Consider the following 25,537-nt stretch of genomic DNA (forward strand, 5'->3'; position numbering starts at 1 on the left):
TTATACAATTTAACTGGTTGGCAAGTAAGCACCGAGTACAACTAATATTTTTGCTGTCTTAAAGGTTGACATTTTCTCCTCTACCCACCGCCTCCTTAACGGTCTCCCATCCAAGCGCCAGCCCCGAAGGGCCCTGCTTAGCTTGCGGGGCGCAGCGGTACCGCGCGAAGTAGGTCACGGCTCGCGGGAGCCCCGCCGAGCGGCGCCGCTCCAGCACCGCGCATGCGCCCTCAGAACCCCCGCCCACACGGCTCCCGCGCGCCGACGGCGGCGCGCATGCGCGACGCCGGAGTAAACACTTCCCGCCCCACCCACTCCGCCTCCCCCCTCCGCGCCGCTTCCCTACACAAAGCCGAGCGCGCATGCGCGCTCCCCCTCCGCGCACCTGCGTGCTGCCCCACTGCCGCCTCCCCCCTCCCCCGGGGCACTCCGCGCACGCGCACCACGCATCCCACATTCCCCCCGCGCGTGCGCTGTGATCTTCCCCCACCTCCCCCCTCTCCCCGCGGGCCTTCCGAGCATGCGCGGGGCGCGCCCCGCCGCGCTCCCCGCGTGCGCGTGGTGCGCCCCCCCCCCCCCCCTCAGTCCGTGAGGTAACTCCCGCCGCGCAGCCCGCCCGCCCTCACTCTCTCGCTGCCGCTCGGGACGCACGGGGCCGGCAGCGCGGCGGGGGCTGTTAGGCCGCGGCGTAACGCTCCCTGCCGGCGGGGCCTCTTCCCCGGGCGGCGCGGACCGGTCGGGACCGGCTCCCCGCGCAGGCGCAGGGCCCCGTAAACAGGAAGCGGCGGCCTCCGGGGCGGCGGCGGAGACAAAGGGGCCCGGCCAGGCCCGGCCCGGCGAGCGGGGGTGCTGGCGGCGGGCGGCAGGATGGTGCAGAAGGACGGGCAGGCGGCGCTCGAGGAGCCCCAGGGCAGCCCCAACCCGGCCGCGGTGCCCGGAGCTCCCTTAGAGCCGCCGGGAGCCGCCGCCGCTGCCGCCGTGGGGCCGGTTCAGGGGGGCGAGGAGACAGACACCGAGACGGAGACGGCGCTGGGCTCCCGCCGCTTCCTCTGCGGCGTCGTGGAAGGTGAGAGCTGGGGAAGCTGCTTCCCTCCCCCCCTCCTCCCGCCGCCTCCGCCCCGTGGTGCGCGGTTTTTGGCCGCTAGAGAGGGCTTTGGGGCGGGGAGGAGCCGCGGCTGCCGGGCGGGGCGGCGTGGCCGCGGCTGCTGCTGCTGCCCCCGGGGCGGCTGGGGCTGGGAGCCGCTCTCTGGCAGGGAGCGCTCTCGGACGGCAGCTGCTCGGCGGGGGGAGGGCAGGCCTGGCTGGGGCACTGCTGCTGATTGCTTTCTGGTACGTGTTAAAAGGGGAGGCAGGAGGCAGAAAGGAGCTGCCGTGCGGGTATTGCAGCTCTACATGCTCTTCCTGCACGCCAGGGGCTCGCATTCGGTTCCCTGGGTAGGGAATAGGTGATTGCAGAGACGTTTGCTCTGGATTTAATATTAAACGCTCCCTGTTCTCTGCAGTGATGCAGTGTAACGTTTTAATTGTGCTGTACAACGGGTCTTTTTTCTGTATGCTGGCATAGGAGTGTTATTAAAAGGTTTAAATTGTTCTAGAAGGTTCATAATAAAGGGACTCCTTTTGTTTCTCAGTAACTACAGAATATATGTGTGTTTCTGGCAGGTTGGTCAAGGTAGATATTGGAAAGCCAGCAAGAAAAATGGTTTGCTCCCTACGTAAATGTTGACTTGGAATAGCTCTGAATTCCTGCCGACTGCTATTATTTTTGTACCTATAATGAATCTCCAGTAGGAGACCAAAACAGTTAACAGATGGAATAGAGTGTGAAACAGGCAGTTTATCAAAGTCAATATCTGCACTGCTTGCAGAATGCCTTTTGTTCATATCTTAACAAGAGAAGGCCATTTGGCTCTAGCAAATGTCCCTGTGCAGAGTGCGCTAGGCCCAGTTAATGCCTTTAGTTTTTAGCGTTGCTAGAGCTTAAATACAGTCAGCATGGAGAGAAATTCCTCAGCCTGCTTATTAAACTTCTTTCCATAAAGAAAGATGCTTTGGAGACAGGTAATAGAAAACAAGAATATAGATTGTGGCAGCGTTGTTTCTTACACTCCTAGCAGTATGCCTTGACTGTGGTATCACATGTTCATCCAGGAATGTGTCAAAGCAGCTGTGTATATCATAATCATTCTTTTGTTGTCTTAATTATTGTAGATCTCCTTTGCATGTGTTTTGGTGCAGCTGCTGTAAACAGAGGTTCTTGGCTACATTGTAAAACAAAGCGAGAAAATGGCCCCTGCCCACTGAAGCAGTCTAATGCTAGCCAGGAGTTTTCTGTTTAACCTTAAAATATGTGCAGAAAAAAGGATTAAGGGATTGTAAAAACAAAAGCAGTTGCGGTGAATGAGGTAAATGGTAGTGGGTGAAAAATAATGGTCTCTTTAGTGACGCAGGAAAGTCACGGGGTTCAGAGAAAGCAGGAATTAACTTCAGGAGTGAAGATACACACTTGGACATAGCGCAGCAGTTATACCATATCTCTAGTCTGTGTTAATTGAAATAGCTGGAGAGCCTGCGTGTTTTTCTTGCAAGGGATGTGGGGAGTAGGAAATAAGCGAGATATCAGGCAAGGATACTGGGTATGCGCTCCAGAAATGGGAAGAACTTGCGTCCAGTGCACCATTGTGGGAGTAAAAGGATTTTAAGAGTTCTGGATGCCAAGCCATGGTGCTCAGCCTCCAAGAGATCCTAGCTTTAAATGATGGAGAGCGTGGCACCTGGGATCAAGTGTTTGATGTGATCTGTTGCCTTTGGAAGACACTGCCATGCAGTCTTGAGGGATCAACACAAAAGAGGTCAATCTTAGGTAGAAGGATCCAAGGATTTCCAACAGCTGATGACATCAGTAATGTAAGAAATGTGGTGACAGATGGAGGAACTGTATCAGTGTGTTCTCTCCTGTATTAGTGTGTTCTCCTCAGTCTTCTATTGAACCAGGTTTGGTTGTGTTCTTTGTGTCTCGTTTTGTTTTATAGGAGGCCTCTGCTCTACTTCAGTTTACTAGGTGTGAAATAATAGTACTGTAAGGAAAGCAAAAGTGTTGGGCATGAGCTATGAGATGTGGGTGGCACTGACTAGATACTGCAGTAATTCTTTCCGTTTGTGGATTGTTGAGCTTCCTCAGGGCAGCATTAGTAAGAATTAGGTAACTAGTGAAAAAGATAAATTTGTTCTGGGTGAAATGATTTTTGGAGTCTCTTATGCATAGCAACTGCTCTCTTGTTTGTTACGCTGCTTAATCACCATCAGTTTGTCATCTAGCAGTGTCAGTGAGAAGTACTAGTTAGCTTTGCCACTTTGTGGTGCCAATTAGCCCGAGTTCACTTTCTGGGAAGCTAATTTTTAAAACTTGAGCCTGCTTTAAGCTTCTTAAAGTGAGCGTTGGTCACTTAAGTAAATGAAATACTTGTTAATACGTAGAAAATGCTTCAGCTGCATTCAGGCCTTAGGAGGGCATCTTTGGCCTCCTTAAGAGCAGATATTTACAGTGGTGAATAGCTCTGAAAATGAAGATATCTACCTTTTGAACTGATGTTCTGTGGGAACTTGTGAGCTTTGTGTATTAGGAATATCATTCATCATTCATGTTTGGAAATAACAGCTTATTAAATTTCAGTGTTATTTTAATCTCGGGTCTTCACACAGACTGCCAAGACAAAGCTTCGTTTTGAAGTGCCCACTTGTGATTGGACTGTTTGCACAGAGGTCTAAGTGGATTTACTTGAATAAAAATAGATTGAGAGTGCTTTTTAAAGTGTTATGTTTCTAGAATTGACGGAATTTAAACAAGAATCCTTTAAAATATTTGTAGAAACACATGACCCTGAAGATACAATACTCTAAAATTACTTGTGTAGGTATTTTTATATGATTATTCAAAGACATTGTTGGCTTGTGAAGATGTGGGCATTTGGGAAGTGAAATATCAACATCGGAGTTAATTTGGACAATAAACCCGTTAATCTGAATAAAAAAGAGTGAAAACCTAACCATTTTGTTGGCTCTTTCACATTTTTTAATTATCTACCTCAGTATGCATTTGTATACTCTGTGTTTGTATTTAGAATTCTAATCTGTATCAACAGTTGAGTGTATTTGAGCTGGTGAATATTTTTGGGTATCTCCAGTATTCACGTTATAATCAAATCTACTTTATAGGTGTCTGGGGTGATAGCTTAATTAGGTTCTGACTGTTCAGTCCGCCCCTGAAATAATGCTGACTTGACTTGCGAAGGGCATCTGCTCAGGAATTCAGCTTGGATTCTGAAAATTAATTGCTTCCGTGGCCAAAATTATCAGGCCTCAGATCATAAGAAATTAAGTATGTTATAATTGCATTTTAAATTTAGATTAGATTATTACACTTTCCTAATGCTGTTGAGCTAGATTTTTGTTTTTGCTTGGGGAAGCTTTTTGATGAATGTTCAGAAAAAGCTTATTGGCAGAGAAGAAGATGGTTGTAATAGAATGTTTCATGGAGCAGACATTATCTAACATCTAACTGGATAACTTTCATCTTGTTTCCTTTAGGATTTTATGGAAGACCTTGGGTTATGGAGCAGAGGAAAGAACTTTTTAGAAGGCAAGTCATGCTTCTTCTCACTGCAGCACATTCCAGTGTAATATAATCATAATCTTCCACTTGGAACAACAATTCTCTTCAGGCCTAACCTAGAGCAACCTTTTGCATAGTGTCTGTTCTGGGGTATTCACTTTCCTATCTTCCTAATCTGCATTTATCAGATACCAGGTGTATGCAGAGATCATAAAAATGTGATTTGATAGCATGGCACAATATTCAGTGAAGAGAAAAAAAAAGGCCTGATAATTAGATCAAATAAAACACAGGTTTTCTGAACTTGTAGATTGCTCTCTCAATTAAGGCTCTTATCTTCTGTTCATAGACTTCAGAAGTGGGGACTAAATACATACTTGTATGCTCCAAAGGATGACTACAAGCACAGGATGTTCTGGCGAGAAATGTACTCTGTGGAGGAAGCTGGTAATTACTTCTATTTCCCCTCTGCACTTTTGATACGTAGATTGTTTTTAATGAATTGGTCACTGCTGTATACGCTTGTGCATTTAATCACAGTAGCCAGTTTCAAAAGTGAGCTGAGACCTGTTCTCAGTACCCTGCAGCTGTATTTAATGGAGTTATGGTAGAAGCATGGATTTGCTTCTTATAACTGTAACTCCACAGATGACTCCTAAAAATGGTTTTAAGGCTTTGTCTCAGTAAATTTACTTTTCTTTCAGGAAAAGGTTGCTTAGAATTGTTCCTCTGGCTCTTGATCATCTGGGCCATATTGTGAAGCAGAATTACTTGCTTCAGAAAATAAAAAGATGGAGAGAATAGTATGCCCTTCTATGTGATTCATTATGTGCTTGTTTCAGTGAAGAGAGTACCGGTTAGAAAAGCAGCTTCTGGCTAGTCAGAACATAAAAGATCTGTGTAAAAGGTACTGCGAGGCTTTTTATCCACCTCTGGCTTTTACAGGATCTACAGTGGTGTTTTTTTTTTTGCTTGTGGGATTATCATTGTCCTTGGGTGAGGGGAAAAATGATACCCACTTGAAATTAAATAATCCTTGGATACCACTTTCAATTGCTACAGAATTTTAGGGGTTACCACAAGGTAACTTCCAATAACAATACTGTTAAATGCTCTATAACTAATTCTCTTCATTTATTGCATGGAAGATTAAATTTGATTTTTTTCTTAAAGCAAATAATTCTACCCTGTGATGTTAAAAAAAAGCCCTTTTCATGTGTACCGAGCTTCAGTCAAGGGAATAGTATGTGAACTAGCGTCGTGCAGGGTGATATTACTGCATTGGATTGTCTCTTAGTATGCATGACAGAAGTAGAAAAAATGAGTAATGGTTCTAGAACTGTTGGTGTGCATGCTGTAGAAACAGACTGCATCCATATTTGTCACACAACATTGAGATCAAGAGGATTTTTAAAATATCTTAAAAAAAAAATGAATGTGGAAAATAATAATACTGGGTCAGTTCTGTTCCTTTTGGCATCATTTCTGCGAACTCTTAAGTACTTTGGCACTCTTCGCTATGTTAGTTTTCAGGAATTCCAGCAAATGCCTCTTTTTTTTTTATTATTGCAGTAACACTGACTTCTGCATTTTAAAATGTATGTATAATTGAGAGTTGTTTGTTGTTGCATACCTCAAATATTTGAATTTGATTTTCAGAGCAGCTAATGACTCTAATATCAGCTGCACGAGAACATGAAATAGAGTTCATTTATGCAATCTCGCCTGGACTTGACATCACTTTCTCAAATCCCAAAGAGGTATCCACATTGAAACGCAAGCTGGACCAGGTAAATGACACACGCTTACTGCAGTTACACTGCTACTTAATTTGAAAACCTCAGTGTCTTACTCACTCTTGCAGATTTTTCCTAGCTGCTTTAATGTTTTCAGCACTAGCATTAGTTTGGGTGCCTTAGTGAACAATTTGAACGGGTACGTTTGGGTTATGTTGCAGAAATGACCATTGATCATCTAGATTGAAAATAAAATCTTTTATCAAGCTGAAAGCTGTTCTGGGGACGTTGTCTTCAGACGATTTTAGGACCTTAAAGCTAAGATACATTTACAAAGCAGGATCTCTTGTCCACAATAAATCCTTCACGGGTAGACCTGACATGTATATATGCTGTCTTTGTTCTCATAATTAACTCATCTCCTTTGTCCGAAAGCTGTTACGGAGTTAGTTTGCTCTTTTCCAGCTGTCTGTCCAGTGAGATCAGCTTTCGATTGTAAAAACTGGAACAGATTGCAAGTCTTCAGAGACAACTTTGAGAAAAGCAGAGCGGTGGATCAGAGACGGGCATTCATTGTAAACAGATAACAAAGCCTGTCTTGTCTCTCATGCATTTTCTCCCACATTCCTGTATCTTTTCCTTTGTACAAGTTTATAAACTGAAGAGTAATTCCTCAAATGCTTTTTTCTGTTTTTTAAATGTTTTTACTGTCTTGTAAATTCAGATTAGATTTCAAAAATCTATAGCATGTTTTTTAAAAAATAAGCTTTTACTCTTGTCTCTTATTAGGTTTCCCAGTTTGGCTGCAGATCTTTTGCACTGCTGTTTGATGATATTGATCACAACATGTGTGCAGCAGACAAAGAAGTTTTCAGTTCCTTTGCTCATGCACAAGTCTCAATAACAAATGAAATTTTTCAATATCTAGGAGAACCGGACACATTCCTTTTCTGTCCTACAGGTAAAATGAGCTGAATTCATTCAGACGTAAAGGAGGGGGCCTGTTATCTCACTGTTTGAAAAGCTGGTTTAATATTTCATCACTGCTTTAAGGAATATTTTGGGGTCACATGAAGAAATGGACTTCTGAAGAAAGGTTCAAGTAATTCAAATATATGTAGAGGTTTTTCCAAATCTATGCATCTCTGAAAAGCTTATTGCCAAGCAAAGAGGGCAACTTGATAGAATGGTTCAATAAGTTTGAACCAAAAATAAGGTTAAACTTAGACTTCTAATTGGCATGTACCAGTCTGTTTCCTTTTTGGTTTGGGATAGCTATTAGTTTGAGAATTTTCTTTAAATGGAGATACAGCACATGGCACTGAGCCTGCCAGAATTCAAGCAGTGTTTGGACAATGGTCCTTTGGGGATCTAGGAGTTGGACTCAATGATTCTTGTGGGTTCTTTCAAACTTGGATATTCTATGATTCTATGATTTATTCGCTTCTCTCACTGGTACCAAGTTTTAGTAAGATTACTCACTTTTACTCATTACTGACTTGCTTTTTTGTTTCTGAAATATCGGATGACTCTCAGGTCTGATCACTGCTTTTAGTTTTAATTTTAAGTTTCTTCTAACGCCTGTAAGAATATCGTATTGTAAGGGAGCCAGTATCAATAGGTTCTGTGGTGTGGGTTGTTGGAAGGCAAATTCAGTTCAGTAGTGATGTTATTAATTACTTTATCCCCTTGCCTGTGATACTTTGGTTCTGTTGCAGACTTCCTCTTTGAACAAATCATGTTCTGTTTTTTAAAAGTTTATTTGCACTTTATAATCAGTCTTATGGTTTCTAATTCTCTTGCATGTTGTCTTCATTAACATGCACTATTTTTTTTTAATTTTGATACTTGAGTAATTTTTGGCTTTCTGATGTTTCTGCTGTGTATCATTTATAATGTGCTTTTTATTTAGACTTGTGGGGCTTTGGGGATTAATTTTATTGAGGCTTCACTTCTCATATAGTAGTACATAGTCACACGTGCACCTTTCCAGTAAGTGATGTTCTTTTCCTTTGCAGAGTACTGTGGAACTTTTTGTTACCCAAATGTTGCCCAGTCTCCGTATTTACGGACAGTAGGAGAAAAGTTGCTCCCTGGCATTGATGTGTTATGGACAGGTAAAAGTAGTTGGCTTATTTGCTTTTAATTCAAGAGTTCTTGTTATCATAAGTAGTTTCAAAACAAAACAACAACAACAAAGTCACCCCCTGTCCATCTACTCAGGCTGGGGGATGTATATGCAAAGCCTGCTGATTGATCATCCTGTTTCACTCTTAGGTCCGAAAGTTGTATCCAAAGACATTCCAGTAGAGTCCATTGAAGAAGTTTCTAAGATCATCAGGAGAGCACCAGTTATCTGGGATAACATTCATGCTAATGATTATGATCAAAAGAGGCTTTTTCTTGGACCTTACAAAGGTCGTTCAACCGAGCTCATCCCTCGACTAAAGGGAGTTTTGACCAATCCAAACTGTGAATTTGAAGCCAATTACGTTGCTATTCACACACTTGCAACCTGGTACAAGTCTAACATGAATGGAGTGAGGAAAGACGTGGTAATGAGTAAGTATGCATAACTTTCTGCTGCAGCATATGTTTAACCACATACATCATACTGATTCTTGATTATTCTAGCCTTTTCTTACCAACTGTCTCTTTTTAAGACAGCTTAGCATTTTCTATACTGTAAGTAAAGGATGATGTTTGCCTGAAAAATAGCAAGCATCCAGATTGTTTACTGAGAGCGCTTTTTATAACATGCTACAGATATTTTTCAGGAAATCAATAAAAACAATGACAGTAGCTTAAATATGACAGAAGTGTCCCTGGGTTTTATTTCATTGTAATAGAAGCAGATCAGATTAAGAGAGAAACTGGATGCCAGAATGACTAATTCCTGTATCCTGTTTCTGTGCTGATGGAGGTGACCATAGTTTTCTATTTTGCCTTAGTAGGATGTAATTCCTTGTCCTTCCTTGTGAAGTAAGGCTGTTTGAGAGCTCTTAAGTGACTTGTCTAACATCTCTTTATTTTAAGTGAACTTTGCATGATAATGTTTTTTTATAAACTTTTATTTGTAGCTGATACTGAAGACAGTACAGTTTCTATCCAGATTAAACTGGAAAATGAGGGGAGTGATGAAGATATTGAAACAGACGTTCTCTACAGCCCACAAATGGCCCTGAAGTTGGCCTTAACGGAATGGCTACAGGAGTTTGGGGTACCTCAACAATACAGTAGTGAGTTTGATTTTTAGTCTCATTCTGGTAGAAAAATGTCATTAAATGACCAGTTCTTGCATTTAGATTAAAACTATTTGACAGATGGCAGCAATCTGTATACTTCTCATTTGTAAGTATTTACTACCTCACTTAGTGGGGAAACCTTAATAAAGGCTTGACATTCTGCAGCATGCCTGTAGTGGCCCAGTTGATCAGCTGAAGTACCCTTCAGGTGTGATCCTCTGCCATTTCTGATACGAGACAGGAAAGAGCTTGGATCTTGTCAGTCTAAGTTGTTACTAGACTTCCATGGGACCTCAAAAAAAGACTACTCTGTTTTCTGAAGAGAGTGTTACAGATCACTGTAAACAGTAGTACTCCCCCAGAAGAGTCCATGTTCTCCCTGTTGCTTTGAGCTGGCTTTGTTTATCTGGGTTTCTGTCTGCAGAAACCAGTTAGGTTCCTTCTAGCATTGTACACCTCTTTTTTTTTTTCTTGTAGCAACGGGAGCTTGGTATCTGAGGTAAAATTTGTTTCTCAGACATGGGTTTTGGGTCATCAGAGTGCCCTTCTCTAACTCGTGGGGGAGCTGGAAGAACACCTCCTGATTTCCAACTCTGCTCTGTCAAATTATCTCTTTCAGCTACTGTAGTGTTTCAGAGCTTTCTAAGTCTCAACTGCAGCAAAAAAAAACATGGAATGAGGAGTGGTAGTTAAGGTGTCATTTTCTTTTGGTTTCATGGAGTTTAGGTTAGAAGATACCTCTTAAAATCACCTACTCCAAACCCTCTGCTTGAGTAGGGTTGGCTAGAATAGGTTGCCCAAGACCATTTCCAGATGAGTCTTCAATATCTCCGTTTCCTCAGGTTAAAGACACTCTTGCTATTGAAGTATTTAAGTATCCTTTTATTTTGAAGTCTATTTTCTATAGAAATAGAAACACCAAGTCAGTTGATGCAGAGGAAAAAAGTTAACTTTGAAAGCTTTTTATTCTACTGTCATAGACAGAACTGATGCTGACAGTACGTTAACTATTTTTTTGTAACTTTTTTCCCTCCTCCTTATCCTTGCTTAGTGTTTATCTGAATGGGGAAACTTGCCAAAATGCAAAGTCTGTAGTTAGAATTACAGTGACAGAAGCCAACAGGCAAAGTGCCAGAAGGGATCTGCACTGATTGGATGCTGTGACAGCAGTCTCATCCATGACTTGCAGAAGTTGCTGTTTTGAATGGCAGTTGGCAGATACTGAAAACTTTAAACTTGTTTCTTCTTATTCTCAGGTAGGCAAGTGGCCCACAGTGGAGCTAAAACTACTGTAGGGGATGTAGGGCCTCTGGTGGCACCATCCTCTTTAAATGCAGCAACTGTGGTTACCACAGTTTACCAAGAACCCATCATGAGTCAGGGGGCAGCGCTGAGCAGCGAGTCACCAGCTTTGGTAAAGGAGGAAGAGAAGAAGCAATCTGATGAGGAGCCAATGGACATGGTTGTGGAAAAACAAGATGACGCAGACAAGAATGCTAATCAGATATTGACAGATATTGCTGAAGCAAAGATGGCAGAGGAGTTGAAGCCAATGGATACTGATAAGGAGAGCATAGCTGAATCCAAGTCCCCAGAGATGTCTATGCAGGAAGACTCTGGTAGTGACATTGCCCCTATGCAGACTGATGAACAGATTAACAAAGACCAGTTTGTGCCTGGGCCAAACGAAAAGCCTCTCTACACAGTAGAACCAGTGACTTTAGAGGACTTGCAGCTTCTCGCTGACTTGTTTTATCTCCCTTATGAGCATGGGCCCAAAGGTGCACAGATGCTGAGAGAATTCCAGTGGCTCAGAGCAAATAGCAGTGTTGTCAGTGTTAATTGCAAAGGAAAGGATGCTGAAAAAGTGAGTGTCACCTAATCTTGTTTCCTTTTTAAATCAAAAGCAATATTGTATGTTGTCTGCAATAGAAATGAGTGTTCTGCTTCCTAGAAGCTGAAGGGTAGTGTGTAACTAAACACAGGTCTGTGTTTAACAGTTAAAACAGTAACTGTTTTAAGCTGTGTAGCACTGAAGGCAGTTCGGTGTCTGCATTTGGGCAGTAATTACTGTACTGGCTTCACTTTTAACAGCAGTAGAGAATACCCACGAGTCACACGTGGTGTGGTATTTTTTGCTGGTAGAATGAAATAGGGAATTGTATAGTCATCCCTCATATTTAGAGTGCTTGTCCTCCCTATAAGGCTGTGTTTGATCTTGTGGATCTTTTGCCTCCATCCGTAGATAGAAGAATGGCGTAACCGAGCAGCTAAATTTGAAGAGATGTGCAGCTTGGTGATGGGAATGTTCACTCGCCTCTCCAATTGTGCCAACAGGACAATCCTGTATGATATGTACTCCTACGTCTGGGATATCAAGAGTATTATGTCAATGGTGAAATCTTTTGTGCAGTGGTTAGGTAGGTGCATTGGGAGCCATTATAATCCCAGACAGCATATCTTTTTTTTTGTGTTTTTAATTAGCCCACGGGGAAAACAAAGTGTTATGCAAATGTGTTTTCTTGGACGTGGGGTCTGGTTTGACCCTGTTCAAAGGTTTTCCCGTCTCACTATTTGAAGCAATGAATGCTGTGAATTTGCTTTGGTATTAAAGTGAAGTCTGCTGGATGCTTAAGATTGGAGACCTTGATTTTCTTCTTGGGCTAATGAAACTTGAATCTCATCTGACACGTAAGTGTTGACTTTAACTTACTCTTGACTGAATGCACACTGGACTAAGCCACGTTACTCCCCGGGTAACCTTGGTATATGATTGGAAATGACGCTACGAAATGTGACCACATCAGCCACCTGCTGCTTGCTCTGTCTCGATAACATTACTGCTGTCTTCAACAGAACAATTGCAGAAGCGACCTTTCAATGGGCCTGGCCAAGAGGAAGCCGATCCTCCCAGCCCTGTGCGCATGCGAGCTTTAGTGTAAGGCTATTCTGGTGCAAAATGGTTTCTTTTAATCACTTTCCAAATTGCCTTTTTTGTTTTTTTTTGGCAGAGGGTGGAAACTGCGGAGCTCTCTAGACAGATTTAGTCTGAGACTTAAACTGGTTTTTAAATGCTTTTTTCCTGAAAGATTTTTTGGGGATCCTAAGTTGGCAGACAGCACCAGCATGGCCTGGGTAATTTTAGTGACCTCATTTCACTTTCAGGTTTCAATCCAACTGTAAGGAATATGCTGTGGACTTGCTTGACATACACAGCAGGCAGCAAACCTGATGGTCTTAGTCACACTTTTTGTAGCTGTCACAAACCTCACAGTGGTTAACCATTACACAGCCTTGTTCCAGTCCTAGTGTTTGGATTGTCATTAAGTCATACTCTTAAACACTGACAAGTTTAAATAGGAACAGAGTAGACCTATTAAGTCATCAAGTCAGTCCCTACTCAACAATTTCATTTGTTCTGTGCTTATTAAATATCAGATCTCTATATTTATGGTTGATGAATTGAGAAAGAAAATGAGCTTTTAGAACTGCCTTAGGCAAAGTACAGAGAAGAAAACTAGCTTGGAAGGAAAGCTAGTAAGTTAAAATCTCTGCCTTTAGTGCATGTGTATTCTTAAGACCAGTGTAACACAACTCCCCCAACTTTACTATTCTTGCTGTATGTTGATCATCACCTATGAAGAATGCTCTCTTCTTGATAACCTAACCTGTTTAAAACTCTAGACCAAAGCTTTTTTAAAAAAAAGACAGCAGTGATTCTTGTGTCCTCTAAAGATTGTGAGCCCAACTTATGCCTGCATTTCAGAATTCTGGCTGAAATTATTTCCAGTTTTCTGTGTTCCTGTAAAGTTGGTTTCAAGTCTTTAAATGCATCAGGCATTTGGAATAGTTTGCCTTAAGCCAACTCTGTAAATAGCAGCTGTTAACTTTGGCACTGTCCTTTCCAGTACTGAAACTGGCATTAGAGAGTTGAAAAATTCAATTTAAGAGTTTTTGATGCGTACAGGTAAATAGACTTATGCTAATAATGCTTCTGTGAGAGGAGGTATTTTTGTCTTTAACTTGCATTTTATCATGAATATGAATACACATGAAGCAAAGTACGTGCCAAATCCAAACAAATTAGTTTTCACAATGGTGTGCTTAATGGTCCACTGAACGTTCATTTTTTCACCTCTCCTCCCAAGTCCAGCTAGCATTCAGTCCCTTAAATTAGTGTGGCTGTACAGTACTATGGATTACTAATGACTTCTATTGTCTTCTTCCCCATTGTGTACAGATGGGAGAATCCTCAGCACAAGTATCTTCTGCTATTGGATGGACAGCGCCAGATGTTCGCAGCGCGTCGTCATTAATTAATTAAAATGGAAAGGTTTTGTTTGTGAGGCAGCTCAGATAGATTAGATATGTGATAGGCATGAACTGAAGTCACATTTGCGCAGCGACTAAGGCATTAACTATGTTTTTCATTTATACAGCTCTTCATTCACACAGCTCGTTACTGTAATAATTGGAAGTGCTAGTTAAGTTGTAGTCTCAAAGGAGAGACAGATACTGTCTTCCAAGTTATTGACTAAATTCCCTTCTGGAGGGAATCTTTATGTGAGAACTATAAATGTGGGAACAGACTAAAATCAAATTCTGATTTTTGGATCGCTTTTGATATTTTCCATCCTTAGGGTAGTTTGTATTTAATACATATTCCTAAACTCTCATAAATGTCAAACTTGGCACACTTTGGGACTCTCTGACTAGCACAACACACTTGTCTGTACTGATCTAGGACTGTTACTTGAACTGGAGTTAGACTGCTGTCTACAAAAGGAAAAGAGTATTTGCGCTGCTCATCTTGTCAGAAAACTAGACAGGTAATTTCCATTTGAGATGCTGCACAATTTTTCCTCGCCCAACAGAGTTGTCATTTATAATGGCCATCGAAGGCTGTGGTGCCTTGCTTAGTGGAACAGTATTACAAGTCAAACAGCTAGTGGAAGTTTCTTCTCTAAAGCAAGTGTAAACTAATGCTGAGCATTTCTTAATGGGCCTGCTGTGGCTGGTTGATCAACAGGGACCTTGGTTCCTCTTGATATGCTTGAAGATGAAAAACAAGAGGCTAAAAAAGCAGAGCTAGTATTATCTGTGGCAAACAGGGTGTACTAGTTAAATAGTGTTAGCTGGAATTAACTCACGGCTTAGCTTTTTTAACTTGCTGACAACATTGTGAAGGTGTGGCCTGGATTATGTAAATATGTTCAGTCTCTTTCAAGAATGCTGTTTCATACAACTGTCCTGGCTGTCCAAACTGTTCCAGACTGCACATATTGCCAGTCCTAGTTTTCTGACAAGATTAGAAACAATAATTACTAAAATGTGACTTCAGAAAGGTCCATTTCTTTCAAGAGGCTGTGATAATGGAATTCTATTTGGTCTTCAACTGCTAAAATTTACAGCATTAGTTTTTGAGACAAGCAGCTTCCAAGATGTTCTCTTTTTGGAAATGAAACGTACTTCTGCCACAAATGGACAAACGAATGTACAAAAAGCCTGGTGAGGTGGTGCAATTGTATGTAGCACCATTCTTGTGCCTTCTGGTCTGGAATGAGATGTGTTATTAAAAATTAGTTCTTAAAACTAGTCTGTTGCGTAACATCAAAAGCTGCATTTAGTGCACAAGCACAAAATCTTTGTAAATCATACATTATTACAGCCTCTACCAACCCCTGGACTATAGCTCAGTTAGAGAGCTTTTTCCACAAGTGTGTTAGCTTTTTGCACATGTAAGACACCCAGGAAATCCCCCTTCTCGTAACATTCTCCGCTTGGATCTGATCTCAACAGGGTGTCGTAGTCAATCTTCAGCACAGTTCTTAAGTGGAGACCAAGAACCCTGGGCCTTTAGAGGTGGTCTAGCAGGAGAGTTCCAGGTATCAATATGACTTCACAACTGAATGACATTTTCTTTGTTTTATGAGAAACCTTTTGTTGCACATCAGAGGTCTGGAAGGATTGGTCTGCCGAAGGCTTTCTGGTCCAAAGCCCATTAGCCTTACAGCTTGGTTTAAAATAATTTTCCTCCCCTCTCTACAGTAATTTCTCAAGGAGATGCTGCCTGTCCCACGCGCATGCGAAGCGCAGCGGCTTTAGTTGTACATTTCACATTGTTTCTTTGCAGGTCGCACAGCATTTTTATCTGCGCCCGCAATTGCACAATGCGCGCATGCTTGTCTGCCAATGGGAATTCCATGAGCAAAAAAAGGGATAGTGATGCAAATTTTGGCTCCTCTCTAAAGCTGTAACACCTTCTGTTGGAAAGATTTCAATTGGCAAATACTCTAAAATCTGTTTATGCCATGTTCGAATTTGTTCATGGATTTTTCAGGTGCTATACTTTTCCCCCCTCACAGGTGCTCTGCGCGCAGCAAATTGAATCAGCGCATTGCTTTTGGGATAAAGCGTCTCCTCTGGCCAGTTAACCCTCTTCAGACCAAACCTTTCCTCCTGACATTCTATGTTCCTGTGCAGAGATAGTGTAGATGTGATTGGTAAAAGTATTTTAAAGTAGATAAGATTAACAGACTCTTAATATGCTGTTTCAATTGCATATTTTAAAACACCAATTGGATATTTCCTATTCAAATAAGGTCTTTGCATTTGTAAAGCCTACCAACCCCACCTTCTTCTGGGGTGCCTGCAAGTAGCAAATGTTAATTTGGGAGTCAGCAGTGCACGCCCAAGAGCGATGGGTTGTTGTTGTTCATACACTTATATTAAGTATTTTGTTTTCACAGCGTTTGCTACCTATTGATGGGGCAAATGACCTCTTTTTTCAACCACCTCCATTAACGCCTACTTCCAAGGTGTACACCATAAGACCCTACTTTCCTAAAGATGAGGTAATTGCTTCTGGCTCTTGTTATCATTGTTGTTACTGATACATTTAACACCAGTTCCTACCGAGTCCCTTCAGCCCCTAATGAATGAGATGTCCCAGTATCTTGCATCAAAGCACAAATAAATGCAGGCTCACAGGAAAATGGAGGTTAAGTGACTTGCCTACCATTCAGCAGCCGGCTGTGCAACAGTACAGCTATACCCACAGCTTGATTCCCAGTCTCCCACCCTACCCACCTCTTTTTTATGTGTGGTGCCTTACATATTTCTGAACTGCAAGTTAAAATTAGTCCCTGCTAGTAGTGGAACTGTTGCTGTGGGAACACATGCGGTGATTTAATTGTAGAGGTGGGTGTATACCTGTTCACTTAGTAATCATTCTGGTAATTCCTGGTGTTTTCAGAGCTACGTAGGCAGAACTTTGAGTTGATACTGCATCTCAACATGTAGCTGTAAAAGTGTGCTATTTCAGCCATTATTCAGACTTCTCTGACTGATTTTTGAAAGGATTGTTATCGAGCCTGTCTTGGAGCATTTGATATTTTGAAACAGGAGCTTTGTATTAATCTTAAATTATAAGAGTTTTCTTTTCCTTATGTCCCTCAATGGATCTGTAGTGTAGCTTCATTCATACTGTCTCAGCATAAAGAATACTTTAAACTGATGTGGCAACAGTCAGCACCCTTTGTGAATATCATTTAAACAATGTAAAGATTAATGTAGCCTAAACTTCGCTTTTGCAGCTACCTTGAGATGAAACGTGTTTAATTTGAAACATAACTATCTAGGTTGTTTACCTCAGCCTAAATGAATCCTGACTTTGAAGCCCATTAGGCAGACTGAGCTATCATATGAAGGCTTGTCTTTTGTCTGCTAGTTTTAGTCTAGCTCTGTCTAATGCTGTTCTCATGGGCAGCAAAGCAGTCCTTTTCAGTACCTTAATGCAGGACTGTACTGAAGCTGCTTTTGTAAAAGTGTAAAATGTGTGGCTTTTCTTATATAAAATGTGACTGATACAAGTTTTCTCTTTAAAAAGATTCTTTAAAAAGATTAGCTAAAAGCCTTTTAAAATAAAGAAGTCTATCAGGATGTACCTGTCCTTTAATGGTTAAATTTATTGCACTGAAACCTTGAAGATTTTGCAAAGCAATCTTTTTAATCAAGGGTATTGTGATGTGCACTGAGTGGTAACTAATACTCAGGATTAATCTCCTGCTGTAGCAACGTGGAGGAAGTTGATCCCCAGCTTTTCTTTCCCTGCCATTGAACTTAACCACAGTGGTTTTTGATAGGCAACTTCGAGTTAACTTTGGAGGAGGAAAAAAAAATAATTAAAAATCAATCCTTTCTTATTGATGTGCACTCTTGTTCCGTGTAACCTGTATTTCTGTCAGTACTAGTTTACAATAGAGCTCTTAATGAAATCTCTAAAACAAAATTGTTATCCTTTGAGTTTGGTGACTTGAAATCATCTGTTCTCTCCTGTTAGGCATCTGTATATAAGATCTGCAGAGAAATGTATGCTGATGGAGCTGATCAACCTTTCCATAGTTTGCCAGACTTGATTGGAGACAAGTATGTATTAGAAATGAACAGCCTGACAGAAGTGGTTCTGAAGAGTGAAGTTCTGGCACTGTATTTAATTTGAATTTTAAAAAGTATGCATGTGTATGTAGAACAAAAACCTCTTCTGATTCAAAATAGAAAAATCTGCACTCTGCAGTCCTTAAGAAATTGAAGTTTTAGTTTCTGAAAGATACTTCTATCACTTAGGTGTCGGTTTATGCTCTAGTCACCTGCTGTGAGCTGTTAGAAAAAAGACTGAGCTGAAACCTATTATGAAACGTGTGCATCATAATGTCACATTGCTTCAGATTTTGTGAAAGTATATCAATGTGTCTGTAGTCCATGGTTACCCTTTGGTATGTTTTCCAGCCTAGTGTGGTTTTTCAAAAAATGGGAAATTCTTTTTGAGGATCAATCTACCAGCCAACAGCCTTTAATATTTTTTTTTCTGAAATACATTTGATCACTTTGACATTTTAAAACGATGACAAGTGAGATGAAGCTTTTTTGAAAAAAAAAAAGTTATAGCTCCTTCTACTCATTCTGTAGCTCAAGATACTTAGGATATTTTGCTGTCTTGAGTGATTATTTTAGACTGAACTCTGTAAAGAGGCTGCTCCATGAGTGTCAGGAAGGTAGTTAGAAAAAGATGTGTAACAGTTCTCAAAAGAACCAAAAAGAACAGGGAGGTAATAGTAGCAGATAAAAATGACACACAAACTGAGGAAAGTTTGTCTGAGTCAGAAGAGCGGTATGTAAAGAACTAAATGGTGGGATCCTGAGCTGCTGCTGTTGCTCATTGCTCAGTTTTGACAGCGTATCAGTCTGCTAATTAATGCATTGTAGAAGTTTAATTACACTGCTGGAGGACTCTGTCACTTCTTTACATGACCCCAGAGTTTCCTCCAGAATACCTGAACAGCATACCCGTTCAAATTGATCTTCTTTTGCCTGAATTTGGATGCTTTTTTTCAGGTTAGTAGGAGGTCTGCTCACTCTCAGCCTGGACTACTGCTTCGTCCTGGAAGATGAGGATGGCATATGTGGCTATGCTTTGGGAACAGTTGATGTGACTCCTTTCATTAAAAAATGCAAAATGTCTTGGATCCCTTTCATGCAAGAAAAATATACTAAACCAAATAGTGACAAGGAGCTGTCTGAGGCAGAGGTTGGTATAACCCATGATACTAGAACTCTGTGCTGAATGGTGTTCTTTCTTTCAGAGGCAGGCCTTTGTATTTATTTTGCATGTTCCGCTTGTGTAATTCAATTTTCATACTTACCTGTAGTCTTGGAGCATGTTATCTGTCATCTTAGAGGGTGATGCTAATATTACTAACTACAAGTCAGATACAGTTGTTTGCTATAATGTGCCCGTGAGGTATGCTTCAGTAAAAATGGCTGCAGTAAGTATACGGTAGCATTTTGGAAGTGCAGAGTGCCACGAGCTTTTAAACAAAGAGAGAACCTTAGCTTAGAGAAGACTACATTTTGAAAATAAAGGATCACGTGTGCTCTGCAAAATGAGGTATTAGTTTCTGCATGCTGTAAGCAAGGCCAAGGCCTGAGAGTCACGTTAAAGTGTGGAAAGCAAATGAAAGAGCAAGCTAGTTCTTGATGTTAAAATCTGTGAGGTGGTTGTAGAGTTTGATAGCTGTTAATGGTGCAAAATGGCATCTTGCATATAGCAAATGCTAAAGATCGATATATTTAATTGGTTTTGGAAGAAATTAGAAAGTAAGGTTACTGAACTGTCAGAAATCATAACAATTCTAGTTGATGCATTCTTGTCAAGAAAAGAAATCTTAATGCTCAGAAATGCTCCTTCTGTACATGCTGAAGGAAGTTTGGACAAAGTTGTAGCAGAAACAAGCACAGAAACACGACTTCTTAGCCTTTCTTTTCCTTGCAAGCTTTGGGATGAACTGGCAGTCATTCAAAATGCTGATAGCGTAAGAATTAGGAGCTCCCCTTTCATTCATTCACTAAGAACCCTAACCCTATTGTGAAAATCAGCCACTACTTCCATGCATGTTCAATAAGGGAGAAAGGGAAGTAGGTTTAAAAAAAAAAAAAAACTTGCAGCAAATGGTGTTCTTTCCAAATGTCTTTTCTCAAGTTGGGTATGACTAGGAAGTATCATAATTGCTCAAGTACTGCAGTTGAAGTGGTGCTAATTCTACAGTTAAAAGTTTTCTGACTTTATTCTTCTACATCGCACAGTGTGTTGAATAAAGGGGAATGTATTTAAACTTGACCTGAAAAAAAAGCACATAGGTTACTAATGTTATGAGTCCTCGTGTATGAAGCCTTAGTTCTGGCTTTTACCATTGGCTACTGTGAGCCAATGAGTATGTGTGGAAGGAGGATGGGGCACTTAAAGTTAAAACTAGCCATCAGGTAGGCTATCAGGTGTAGCTGAAAAGTGTGCTTAGAGGCGTACTCACTGAGCAAAGCAGCTTTCCTTGAAGCTGAATGAAAATGAAAAGCTGAATAATGAATGTCTGTTTCCCATATTCTTCTCAGAAAATAATGCTAAGCTTCCATGAAGAGCAAGAAGTGTTGCCAGAATCATTCCTTGCCAACTTCCCATCGTTGATAAAGATTGATATTCACAAAAAAGTGACAGATCCAAGTGTGGCCAAAAGTATGATGGCCTGCCTGCTCTCTTCTCTAAAGGCTAATGGTAAGCCTATTGCACACAGAATTGCTTGTTTATAATTGCATGTTAATTCTGGGATGCAGGACAAATTTGGGATCGTTACACTAATATACTGTTAATCTCAGCCTGAGATTGGATTCCTAACGTAGTTGGCACTCTGGATTTAGGTAACTTCTTATGAAAGACTTTTGGATAGAAGACTTCTGTCTTCAGTAAAAGGCAGCTTTTTGCCTTAGCTGTTATCCTGCAAATTAGAAGATAGGAAGAACTGAGGGAGCAATTTGGCAATGAAAGCATGTTTTGTTGCATCTTGAACGGTACACAACCATTCATATTTCCTCTGCTGGCAGTGGTATTTATCTGTGGCAGTGTGCAGTGGTCAATGATTACCAAAACCTTCAATATGGGGAAGTTCTTGGCCATCTGCCTCACTGCACACCTGAGGTTCACAGGTCTTCTGCGCTTTTTGGTACCCTCCTGTAGTGCTGTTTCCTCAGGCAACATTAGGGTTTCAGGGTGCTTTTTTTGTTCAAACCAACAGGATGTCTGCACTATGCAGTCCCTTTAGGGAATGGTCAGCTATGTTGCCATAAATCTGGTCTCTTGGGGCACTGTGCTGCATACGGAAATGGATCAGTGATTTTTATTGGGCTTAAATGTCAAACTAGATGGGGGCTCTAATAATATTTGATGTCTGTGCTTTTTACAATAACTCTCTGTTACTGGTTTGTCTTTCTTCCCTCTTCAGGCTCCCGTGGGGCTTTTTGTGAAGTGAGACCAGATGATAAAAGAATCCTGGAATTTTACAGCAAGCTGGGTTGTTTTGAAATTGCTAAAATGGAAGGATTTCCAAAGGATGTTGTTATCCTTGGGAGAAGCCTGTGAAGCGCTTGACAGTGAACTGTTCCAGTACTGTAGTCCCTTAACAGCTGGGCAGGTAGTGGTGGGGATCTTCATATGGTCTAGCTACACAAAGCCAGCAGCAATAAGCCAGCTTGGTAGAGGGGGCTATGCGAAAATCACCCATCACACGTGCAGACTATGATTTGTTGGAAGGGGATAATGCTGCTGAAAACACTGTTTTAACAAAGAGAAACCTTGTCCTCTCCTGGTCGTGTGTGAAGTGCCAAGGAATCTTGCATGGGCTACAGCTTCTTGGAGGAATCCCTCTCAGTCAGCGTTGTGGTCGACAACAGTTCTCTGCATTCAAGCATCAGAAGTGGTCTCTATCAGAAGTATCTGTAAAGATGCCGTTTTATTTCTGTTGTTGACTAGGATGCAACTGGAAGTTGCAGAAATGGGAGGGATTACTTGTGTCAATCAGCAAATTTAAAGATAAGTAGCTACAGTTCTGTTTTTGACTATCTTTATGCTTGTTGATAAAGCAATGACCCATTGTCACTTCTAATGACCATTGGTTCAAGCTTTGTGCTTTGTTAGGGACAAATGTGCAGTGGTCTGTGGCAGAAGTCACTTAAAGACAAACTTGTAAATTTCAGTGTATATAAACTTAGCTGTATGCTGACTAACTTTTTGTTTACCAGTTTTTGTAACTTTTTCTTTTAAAAAGTGAAAAGGTATAGGTCCAAGATGGCACTTTTGAATAACAAAACCACAATGGAGAGCGAATTTGTCCTCAGCACTGACCTGTTTTTTCTTTTTTTTTAACTGTGCCTCGTGTCCAGGGCTAGAAACTGACCATCTTGGGTAAGGGGTGCTGATCCCAAAGGATCCTTCCTTCAGATGTCAGGTTGTTCCCCGCAAGGCTGCTGCTGCTCGAGGCTATCATCATTCTGGGACTGAAACAGCAATTCACAGGGTGGTCTGCTGAACCTGTTAATTTTGGTGGCATTAGTACAGAATTGTGGATGGAAGATGGTGAGGGGGGAGAGCTGGCCCACAGCTGGGATTTATCCTTGGAACAGTCACCATGTTTCACAGCCTGTTCGTACTAGTTTGATTAAATCAGGGTCCTCAAGTCCTGCACATTTGTATCAGATAACTTTTCTATAAGAGATGCCACAATAAGCACATTTTTACACATTATTTAAATGGTTACCTACTTTTAAATGTTCCAAGAACTTAATGTTTTTATCCAGGTCTGACGTGTTTGGCTATGTGATAAAATCAGCATGGTATGGGATCTGGCAGCGAGGTAGTTGTATCACTTGTGAAATCAGCATTTCACAGAAGTCCCAGTGTCCCAAGATACGCGATTGGCCAACGGTATACACCTTGCAGTACCTTGCTTCTTTCACCTGCCACCATCAGCTGTCTTTATCTTCCTTTTTTAAATTTCCTGGGTTATTTCAGTGGTGCACAAAGGAAGTTCAGATCCTTGTATGAGCTTCCATCTGCATAGAAGTTACGCAACCTCCAATGAACGGCATTAAGACTACAGTAATGTTGTCTGCGACCTGTAAGGAGATGCTGTGGTTGGCCTTCCGGTACAGTCACGTGCAGGATTATTTTTTTCCTTTGCAGAATGTGAACGATTTTTTAATGCGGTAGCAAAATATTTAAGTTTCAACAAGTTCATTTCATTTTTTTTTTTTAGAGAGAGGTACGGGGTTGTGCTATGGGATTTCATGTAAGTCAGAGCTGAATGCCACTAGTTTTTAATCCAGCTTTGAGTGCATGTTGAGTAGCTGATAACTTGGTTTATCAGGTGGGAGAGGTTTTTTTTGTTGTTTGTTTCTTCATGGATACCAGAGTCAACTTATTTTATCTGGGTTCATAGCATTACAGCATAGGATGCTTGTGGCCTTATTTTTTGGCTCGTAAGGAACTGCCACATTTTCTCTTCCTATGACTTTGTTATTATTATAGAAGTTAATTGTATAAGCCTATGGAATGTCAGGCCAATACCATCATTCTAGGATTGTAAAGTGATACGTTGACATATCTTTCATGGTTAAGAATTTTCATTAAGGTTGGAATGCCACTTTCATTAATCTGTTTTTAGATCAACAGTATCTGTAGCAGAAAAAACGACCTGTAAAACTGTATTTGAAGACCATGCAAGAAATAGAATAAAAATTGAGAAGTGAATGTAAATACAAAATGTGTATTTTGTCGTGTGAGGTTTTTCAACCAAAAATGGCTCGGCAGTGTATGTTGCATCATGCCATGTGTGATCAGCTGTCACAAACTTGTCATGTGCTTTGGTGGCAGTGTTGCGTGGTGGACACTTACGTGTGCTGATGCTTGTCATAGGTGAGTTTTCCATGACACTTTGGAAATACTCACCCCAAAATCTTCAGAGTGGCAGTGCTCAGAATTACCACCAAGCAAAAAAAGATGGGTTTTACAGCCCAGTAAAAGGGTGTATTTAAAAAACAAAACATCCCTCCACCTGCCATGGAAGTTCACAGTTATGTGTAGAACATAATGTTCAAACGAAGTAGGGTGATTAGTAATTAAAATCTTTTCTCGTAATCCAGTAAGCACGTGTTACGTTGAAATATTTTTCCTTCAGAAAATCAGGTGTTGCACGCAGCTATCTGTGGTGTTGAAGCTTTTCTTGTGAAGTTGCAGCAGAAATGGCAGTGACTTGGCTATGTCCAAAGCAAGCCAACTGTAAAAACTGGAAGGTCGTGGTTCATACCCTTTCTCAAATGTGTGCTGTGTAAAGAATCAAGTATGCAAAAGGAATTGAAAATACAGGGAGGTTGTTGTGATTAAATGCAGCAGCCACTGCTCTTTCACGGAAATAGAGCACTGAAGAGATCACTGGTGAGCATGGGAAGTGCTTGAAAATTGGCATAAGTGCTCTTCAATTGATTCAGCAATGAAATGAAAATTACTTGACTAGGTAAGTATTGGCAGATACTCTTATCAGCAGAGGAAATAATCTCACAAATTAGCAGTTGCAACTGTAATTGTGTGTGTGTGTTCTGTTGTAACAGCAGAACATTCTGCTCTGGGGTTGAATGTGTGTGAGAACCCACATCTATCTGAGAACCCACAGGTAGATCTGATGGTAGTAAAGCAACTGCAGTTGTTTCTGAATTGAAAATGCTTTTATCAAAAAAGCTAAGATAACTGGGTTACTGATCTGTCTGTTTTGTAGCTCTTAACATCAAATAATTCAGGTTGGAAGGGATGTTGAGTGGTCATCTAGTCCAGCCTCCTGCTCAAAGCAGAATCAGCATGGAGTTCAACTCCGGTTGCTCAGGGTCTTAAAGAACCCTCAATTCTTTCAAAAACATCTGAAAGCAGAGAGCACTGCTTGTGTTCTGTTCCTTGATCGTTGTCATGAAGAGGGTGTTCCTCTTTATGATGGTCACCTTGCTGTCCTGTTGAGCACCTCCATCAAGAGCCCAGCTCCATTTTCATACCCTCTTATGGGGAGTGCAACCTTCCAATACCCGCGTCTTCTCTTTCCCGTGCTAAACAAGCATATTTTCTTCAGCTCTTCATCTTTTCTTTGCAGGCCACGTGCTAGAACATGCTAGACAGTTAACTGATGGCTGCAGTGAAGATATTGGTGTGAATCCGCCTGGCTTTGCCCAAGCACACATTTGGTGTTGCGGGCACTCCTGCTACCTTTGCTCGGTGCTGTTGTGTTTCGCCTGAGCCACTGCCCTTGTCAGAGCCCTGGGCTACGTTGGGTTTGGCACAAAGGGACCTTGCTGCTGGAATGGCTGTCGGCAGACCCGTCTGCCCCATGAGCAGTTTGTTACACTTTGTCTTCAGTAGCCACTATGTTTTATTTTCCTATTTCAAGGATTCTCTGCTGCAAGTGGGACCAAATTTCCAGGGCTCAGGCCTAAAAAAGGTGTGTCCAGCGTGAGTTTTTCAGCATGAAAGGGACTTCGGTCACTTCTACAACTTCTACACAATGATCACAGTACTTCCCAAA

At 41.4% G+C, this 25,537-nt stretch overlaps 1 protein-coding gene across 1 annotated transcript; it reads left to right on the plus strand.

Annotated features, from left to right (window-relative positions):
- Positions 1-601: 601 nt before the first annotated feature.
- OGA (O-GlcNAcase) lies at positions 602-23,732 on the plus strand. Its single transcript, XM_035329662.1, has 16 exons — positions 602-1,066; positions 4,588-4,639; positions 4,962-5,059; positions 6,272-6,402; positions 7,138-7,309; positions 8,367-8,465; positions 8,626-8,910; positions 9,429-9,587; positions 10,850-11,460; positions 11,839-12,013; positions 15,393-15,478; positions 16,343-16,447; positions 17,935-18,020; positions 18,987-19,179; positions 20,538-20,697; positions 21,422-23,732. The coding sequence occupies exons 1-16, from the start codon at positions 868-870 to the stop codon at positions 21,556-21,558; spliced, it is 2,748 nt and encodes a 915-aa protein (XP_035185553.1). The 5' UTR covers positions 602-867; the 3' UTR covers positions 21,559-23,732.
- Positions 23,733-25,537: the final 1,805 nt, after the last annotated feature.

This window comes from Oxyura jamaicensis, chromosome 6 (assembly GCF_011077185.1).
Source record: "Oxyura jamaicensis isolate SHBP4307 breed ruddy duck chromosome 6, BPBGC_Ojam_1.0, whole genome shotgun sequence".
Classification (NCBI taxonomy): domain Eukaryota; kingdom Metazoa; phylum Chordata; class Aves; order Anseriformes; family Anatidae; genus Oxyura; species Oxyura jamaicensis.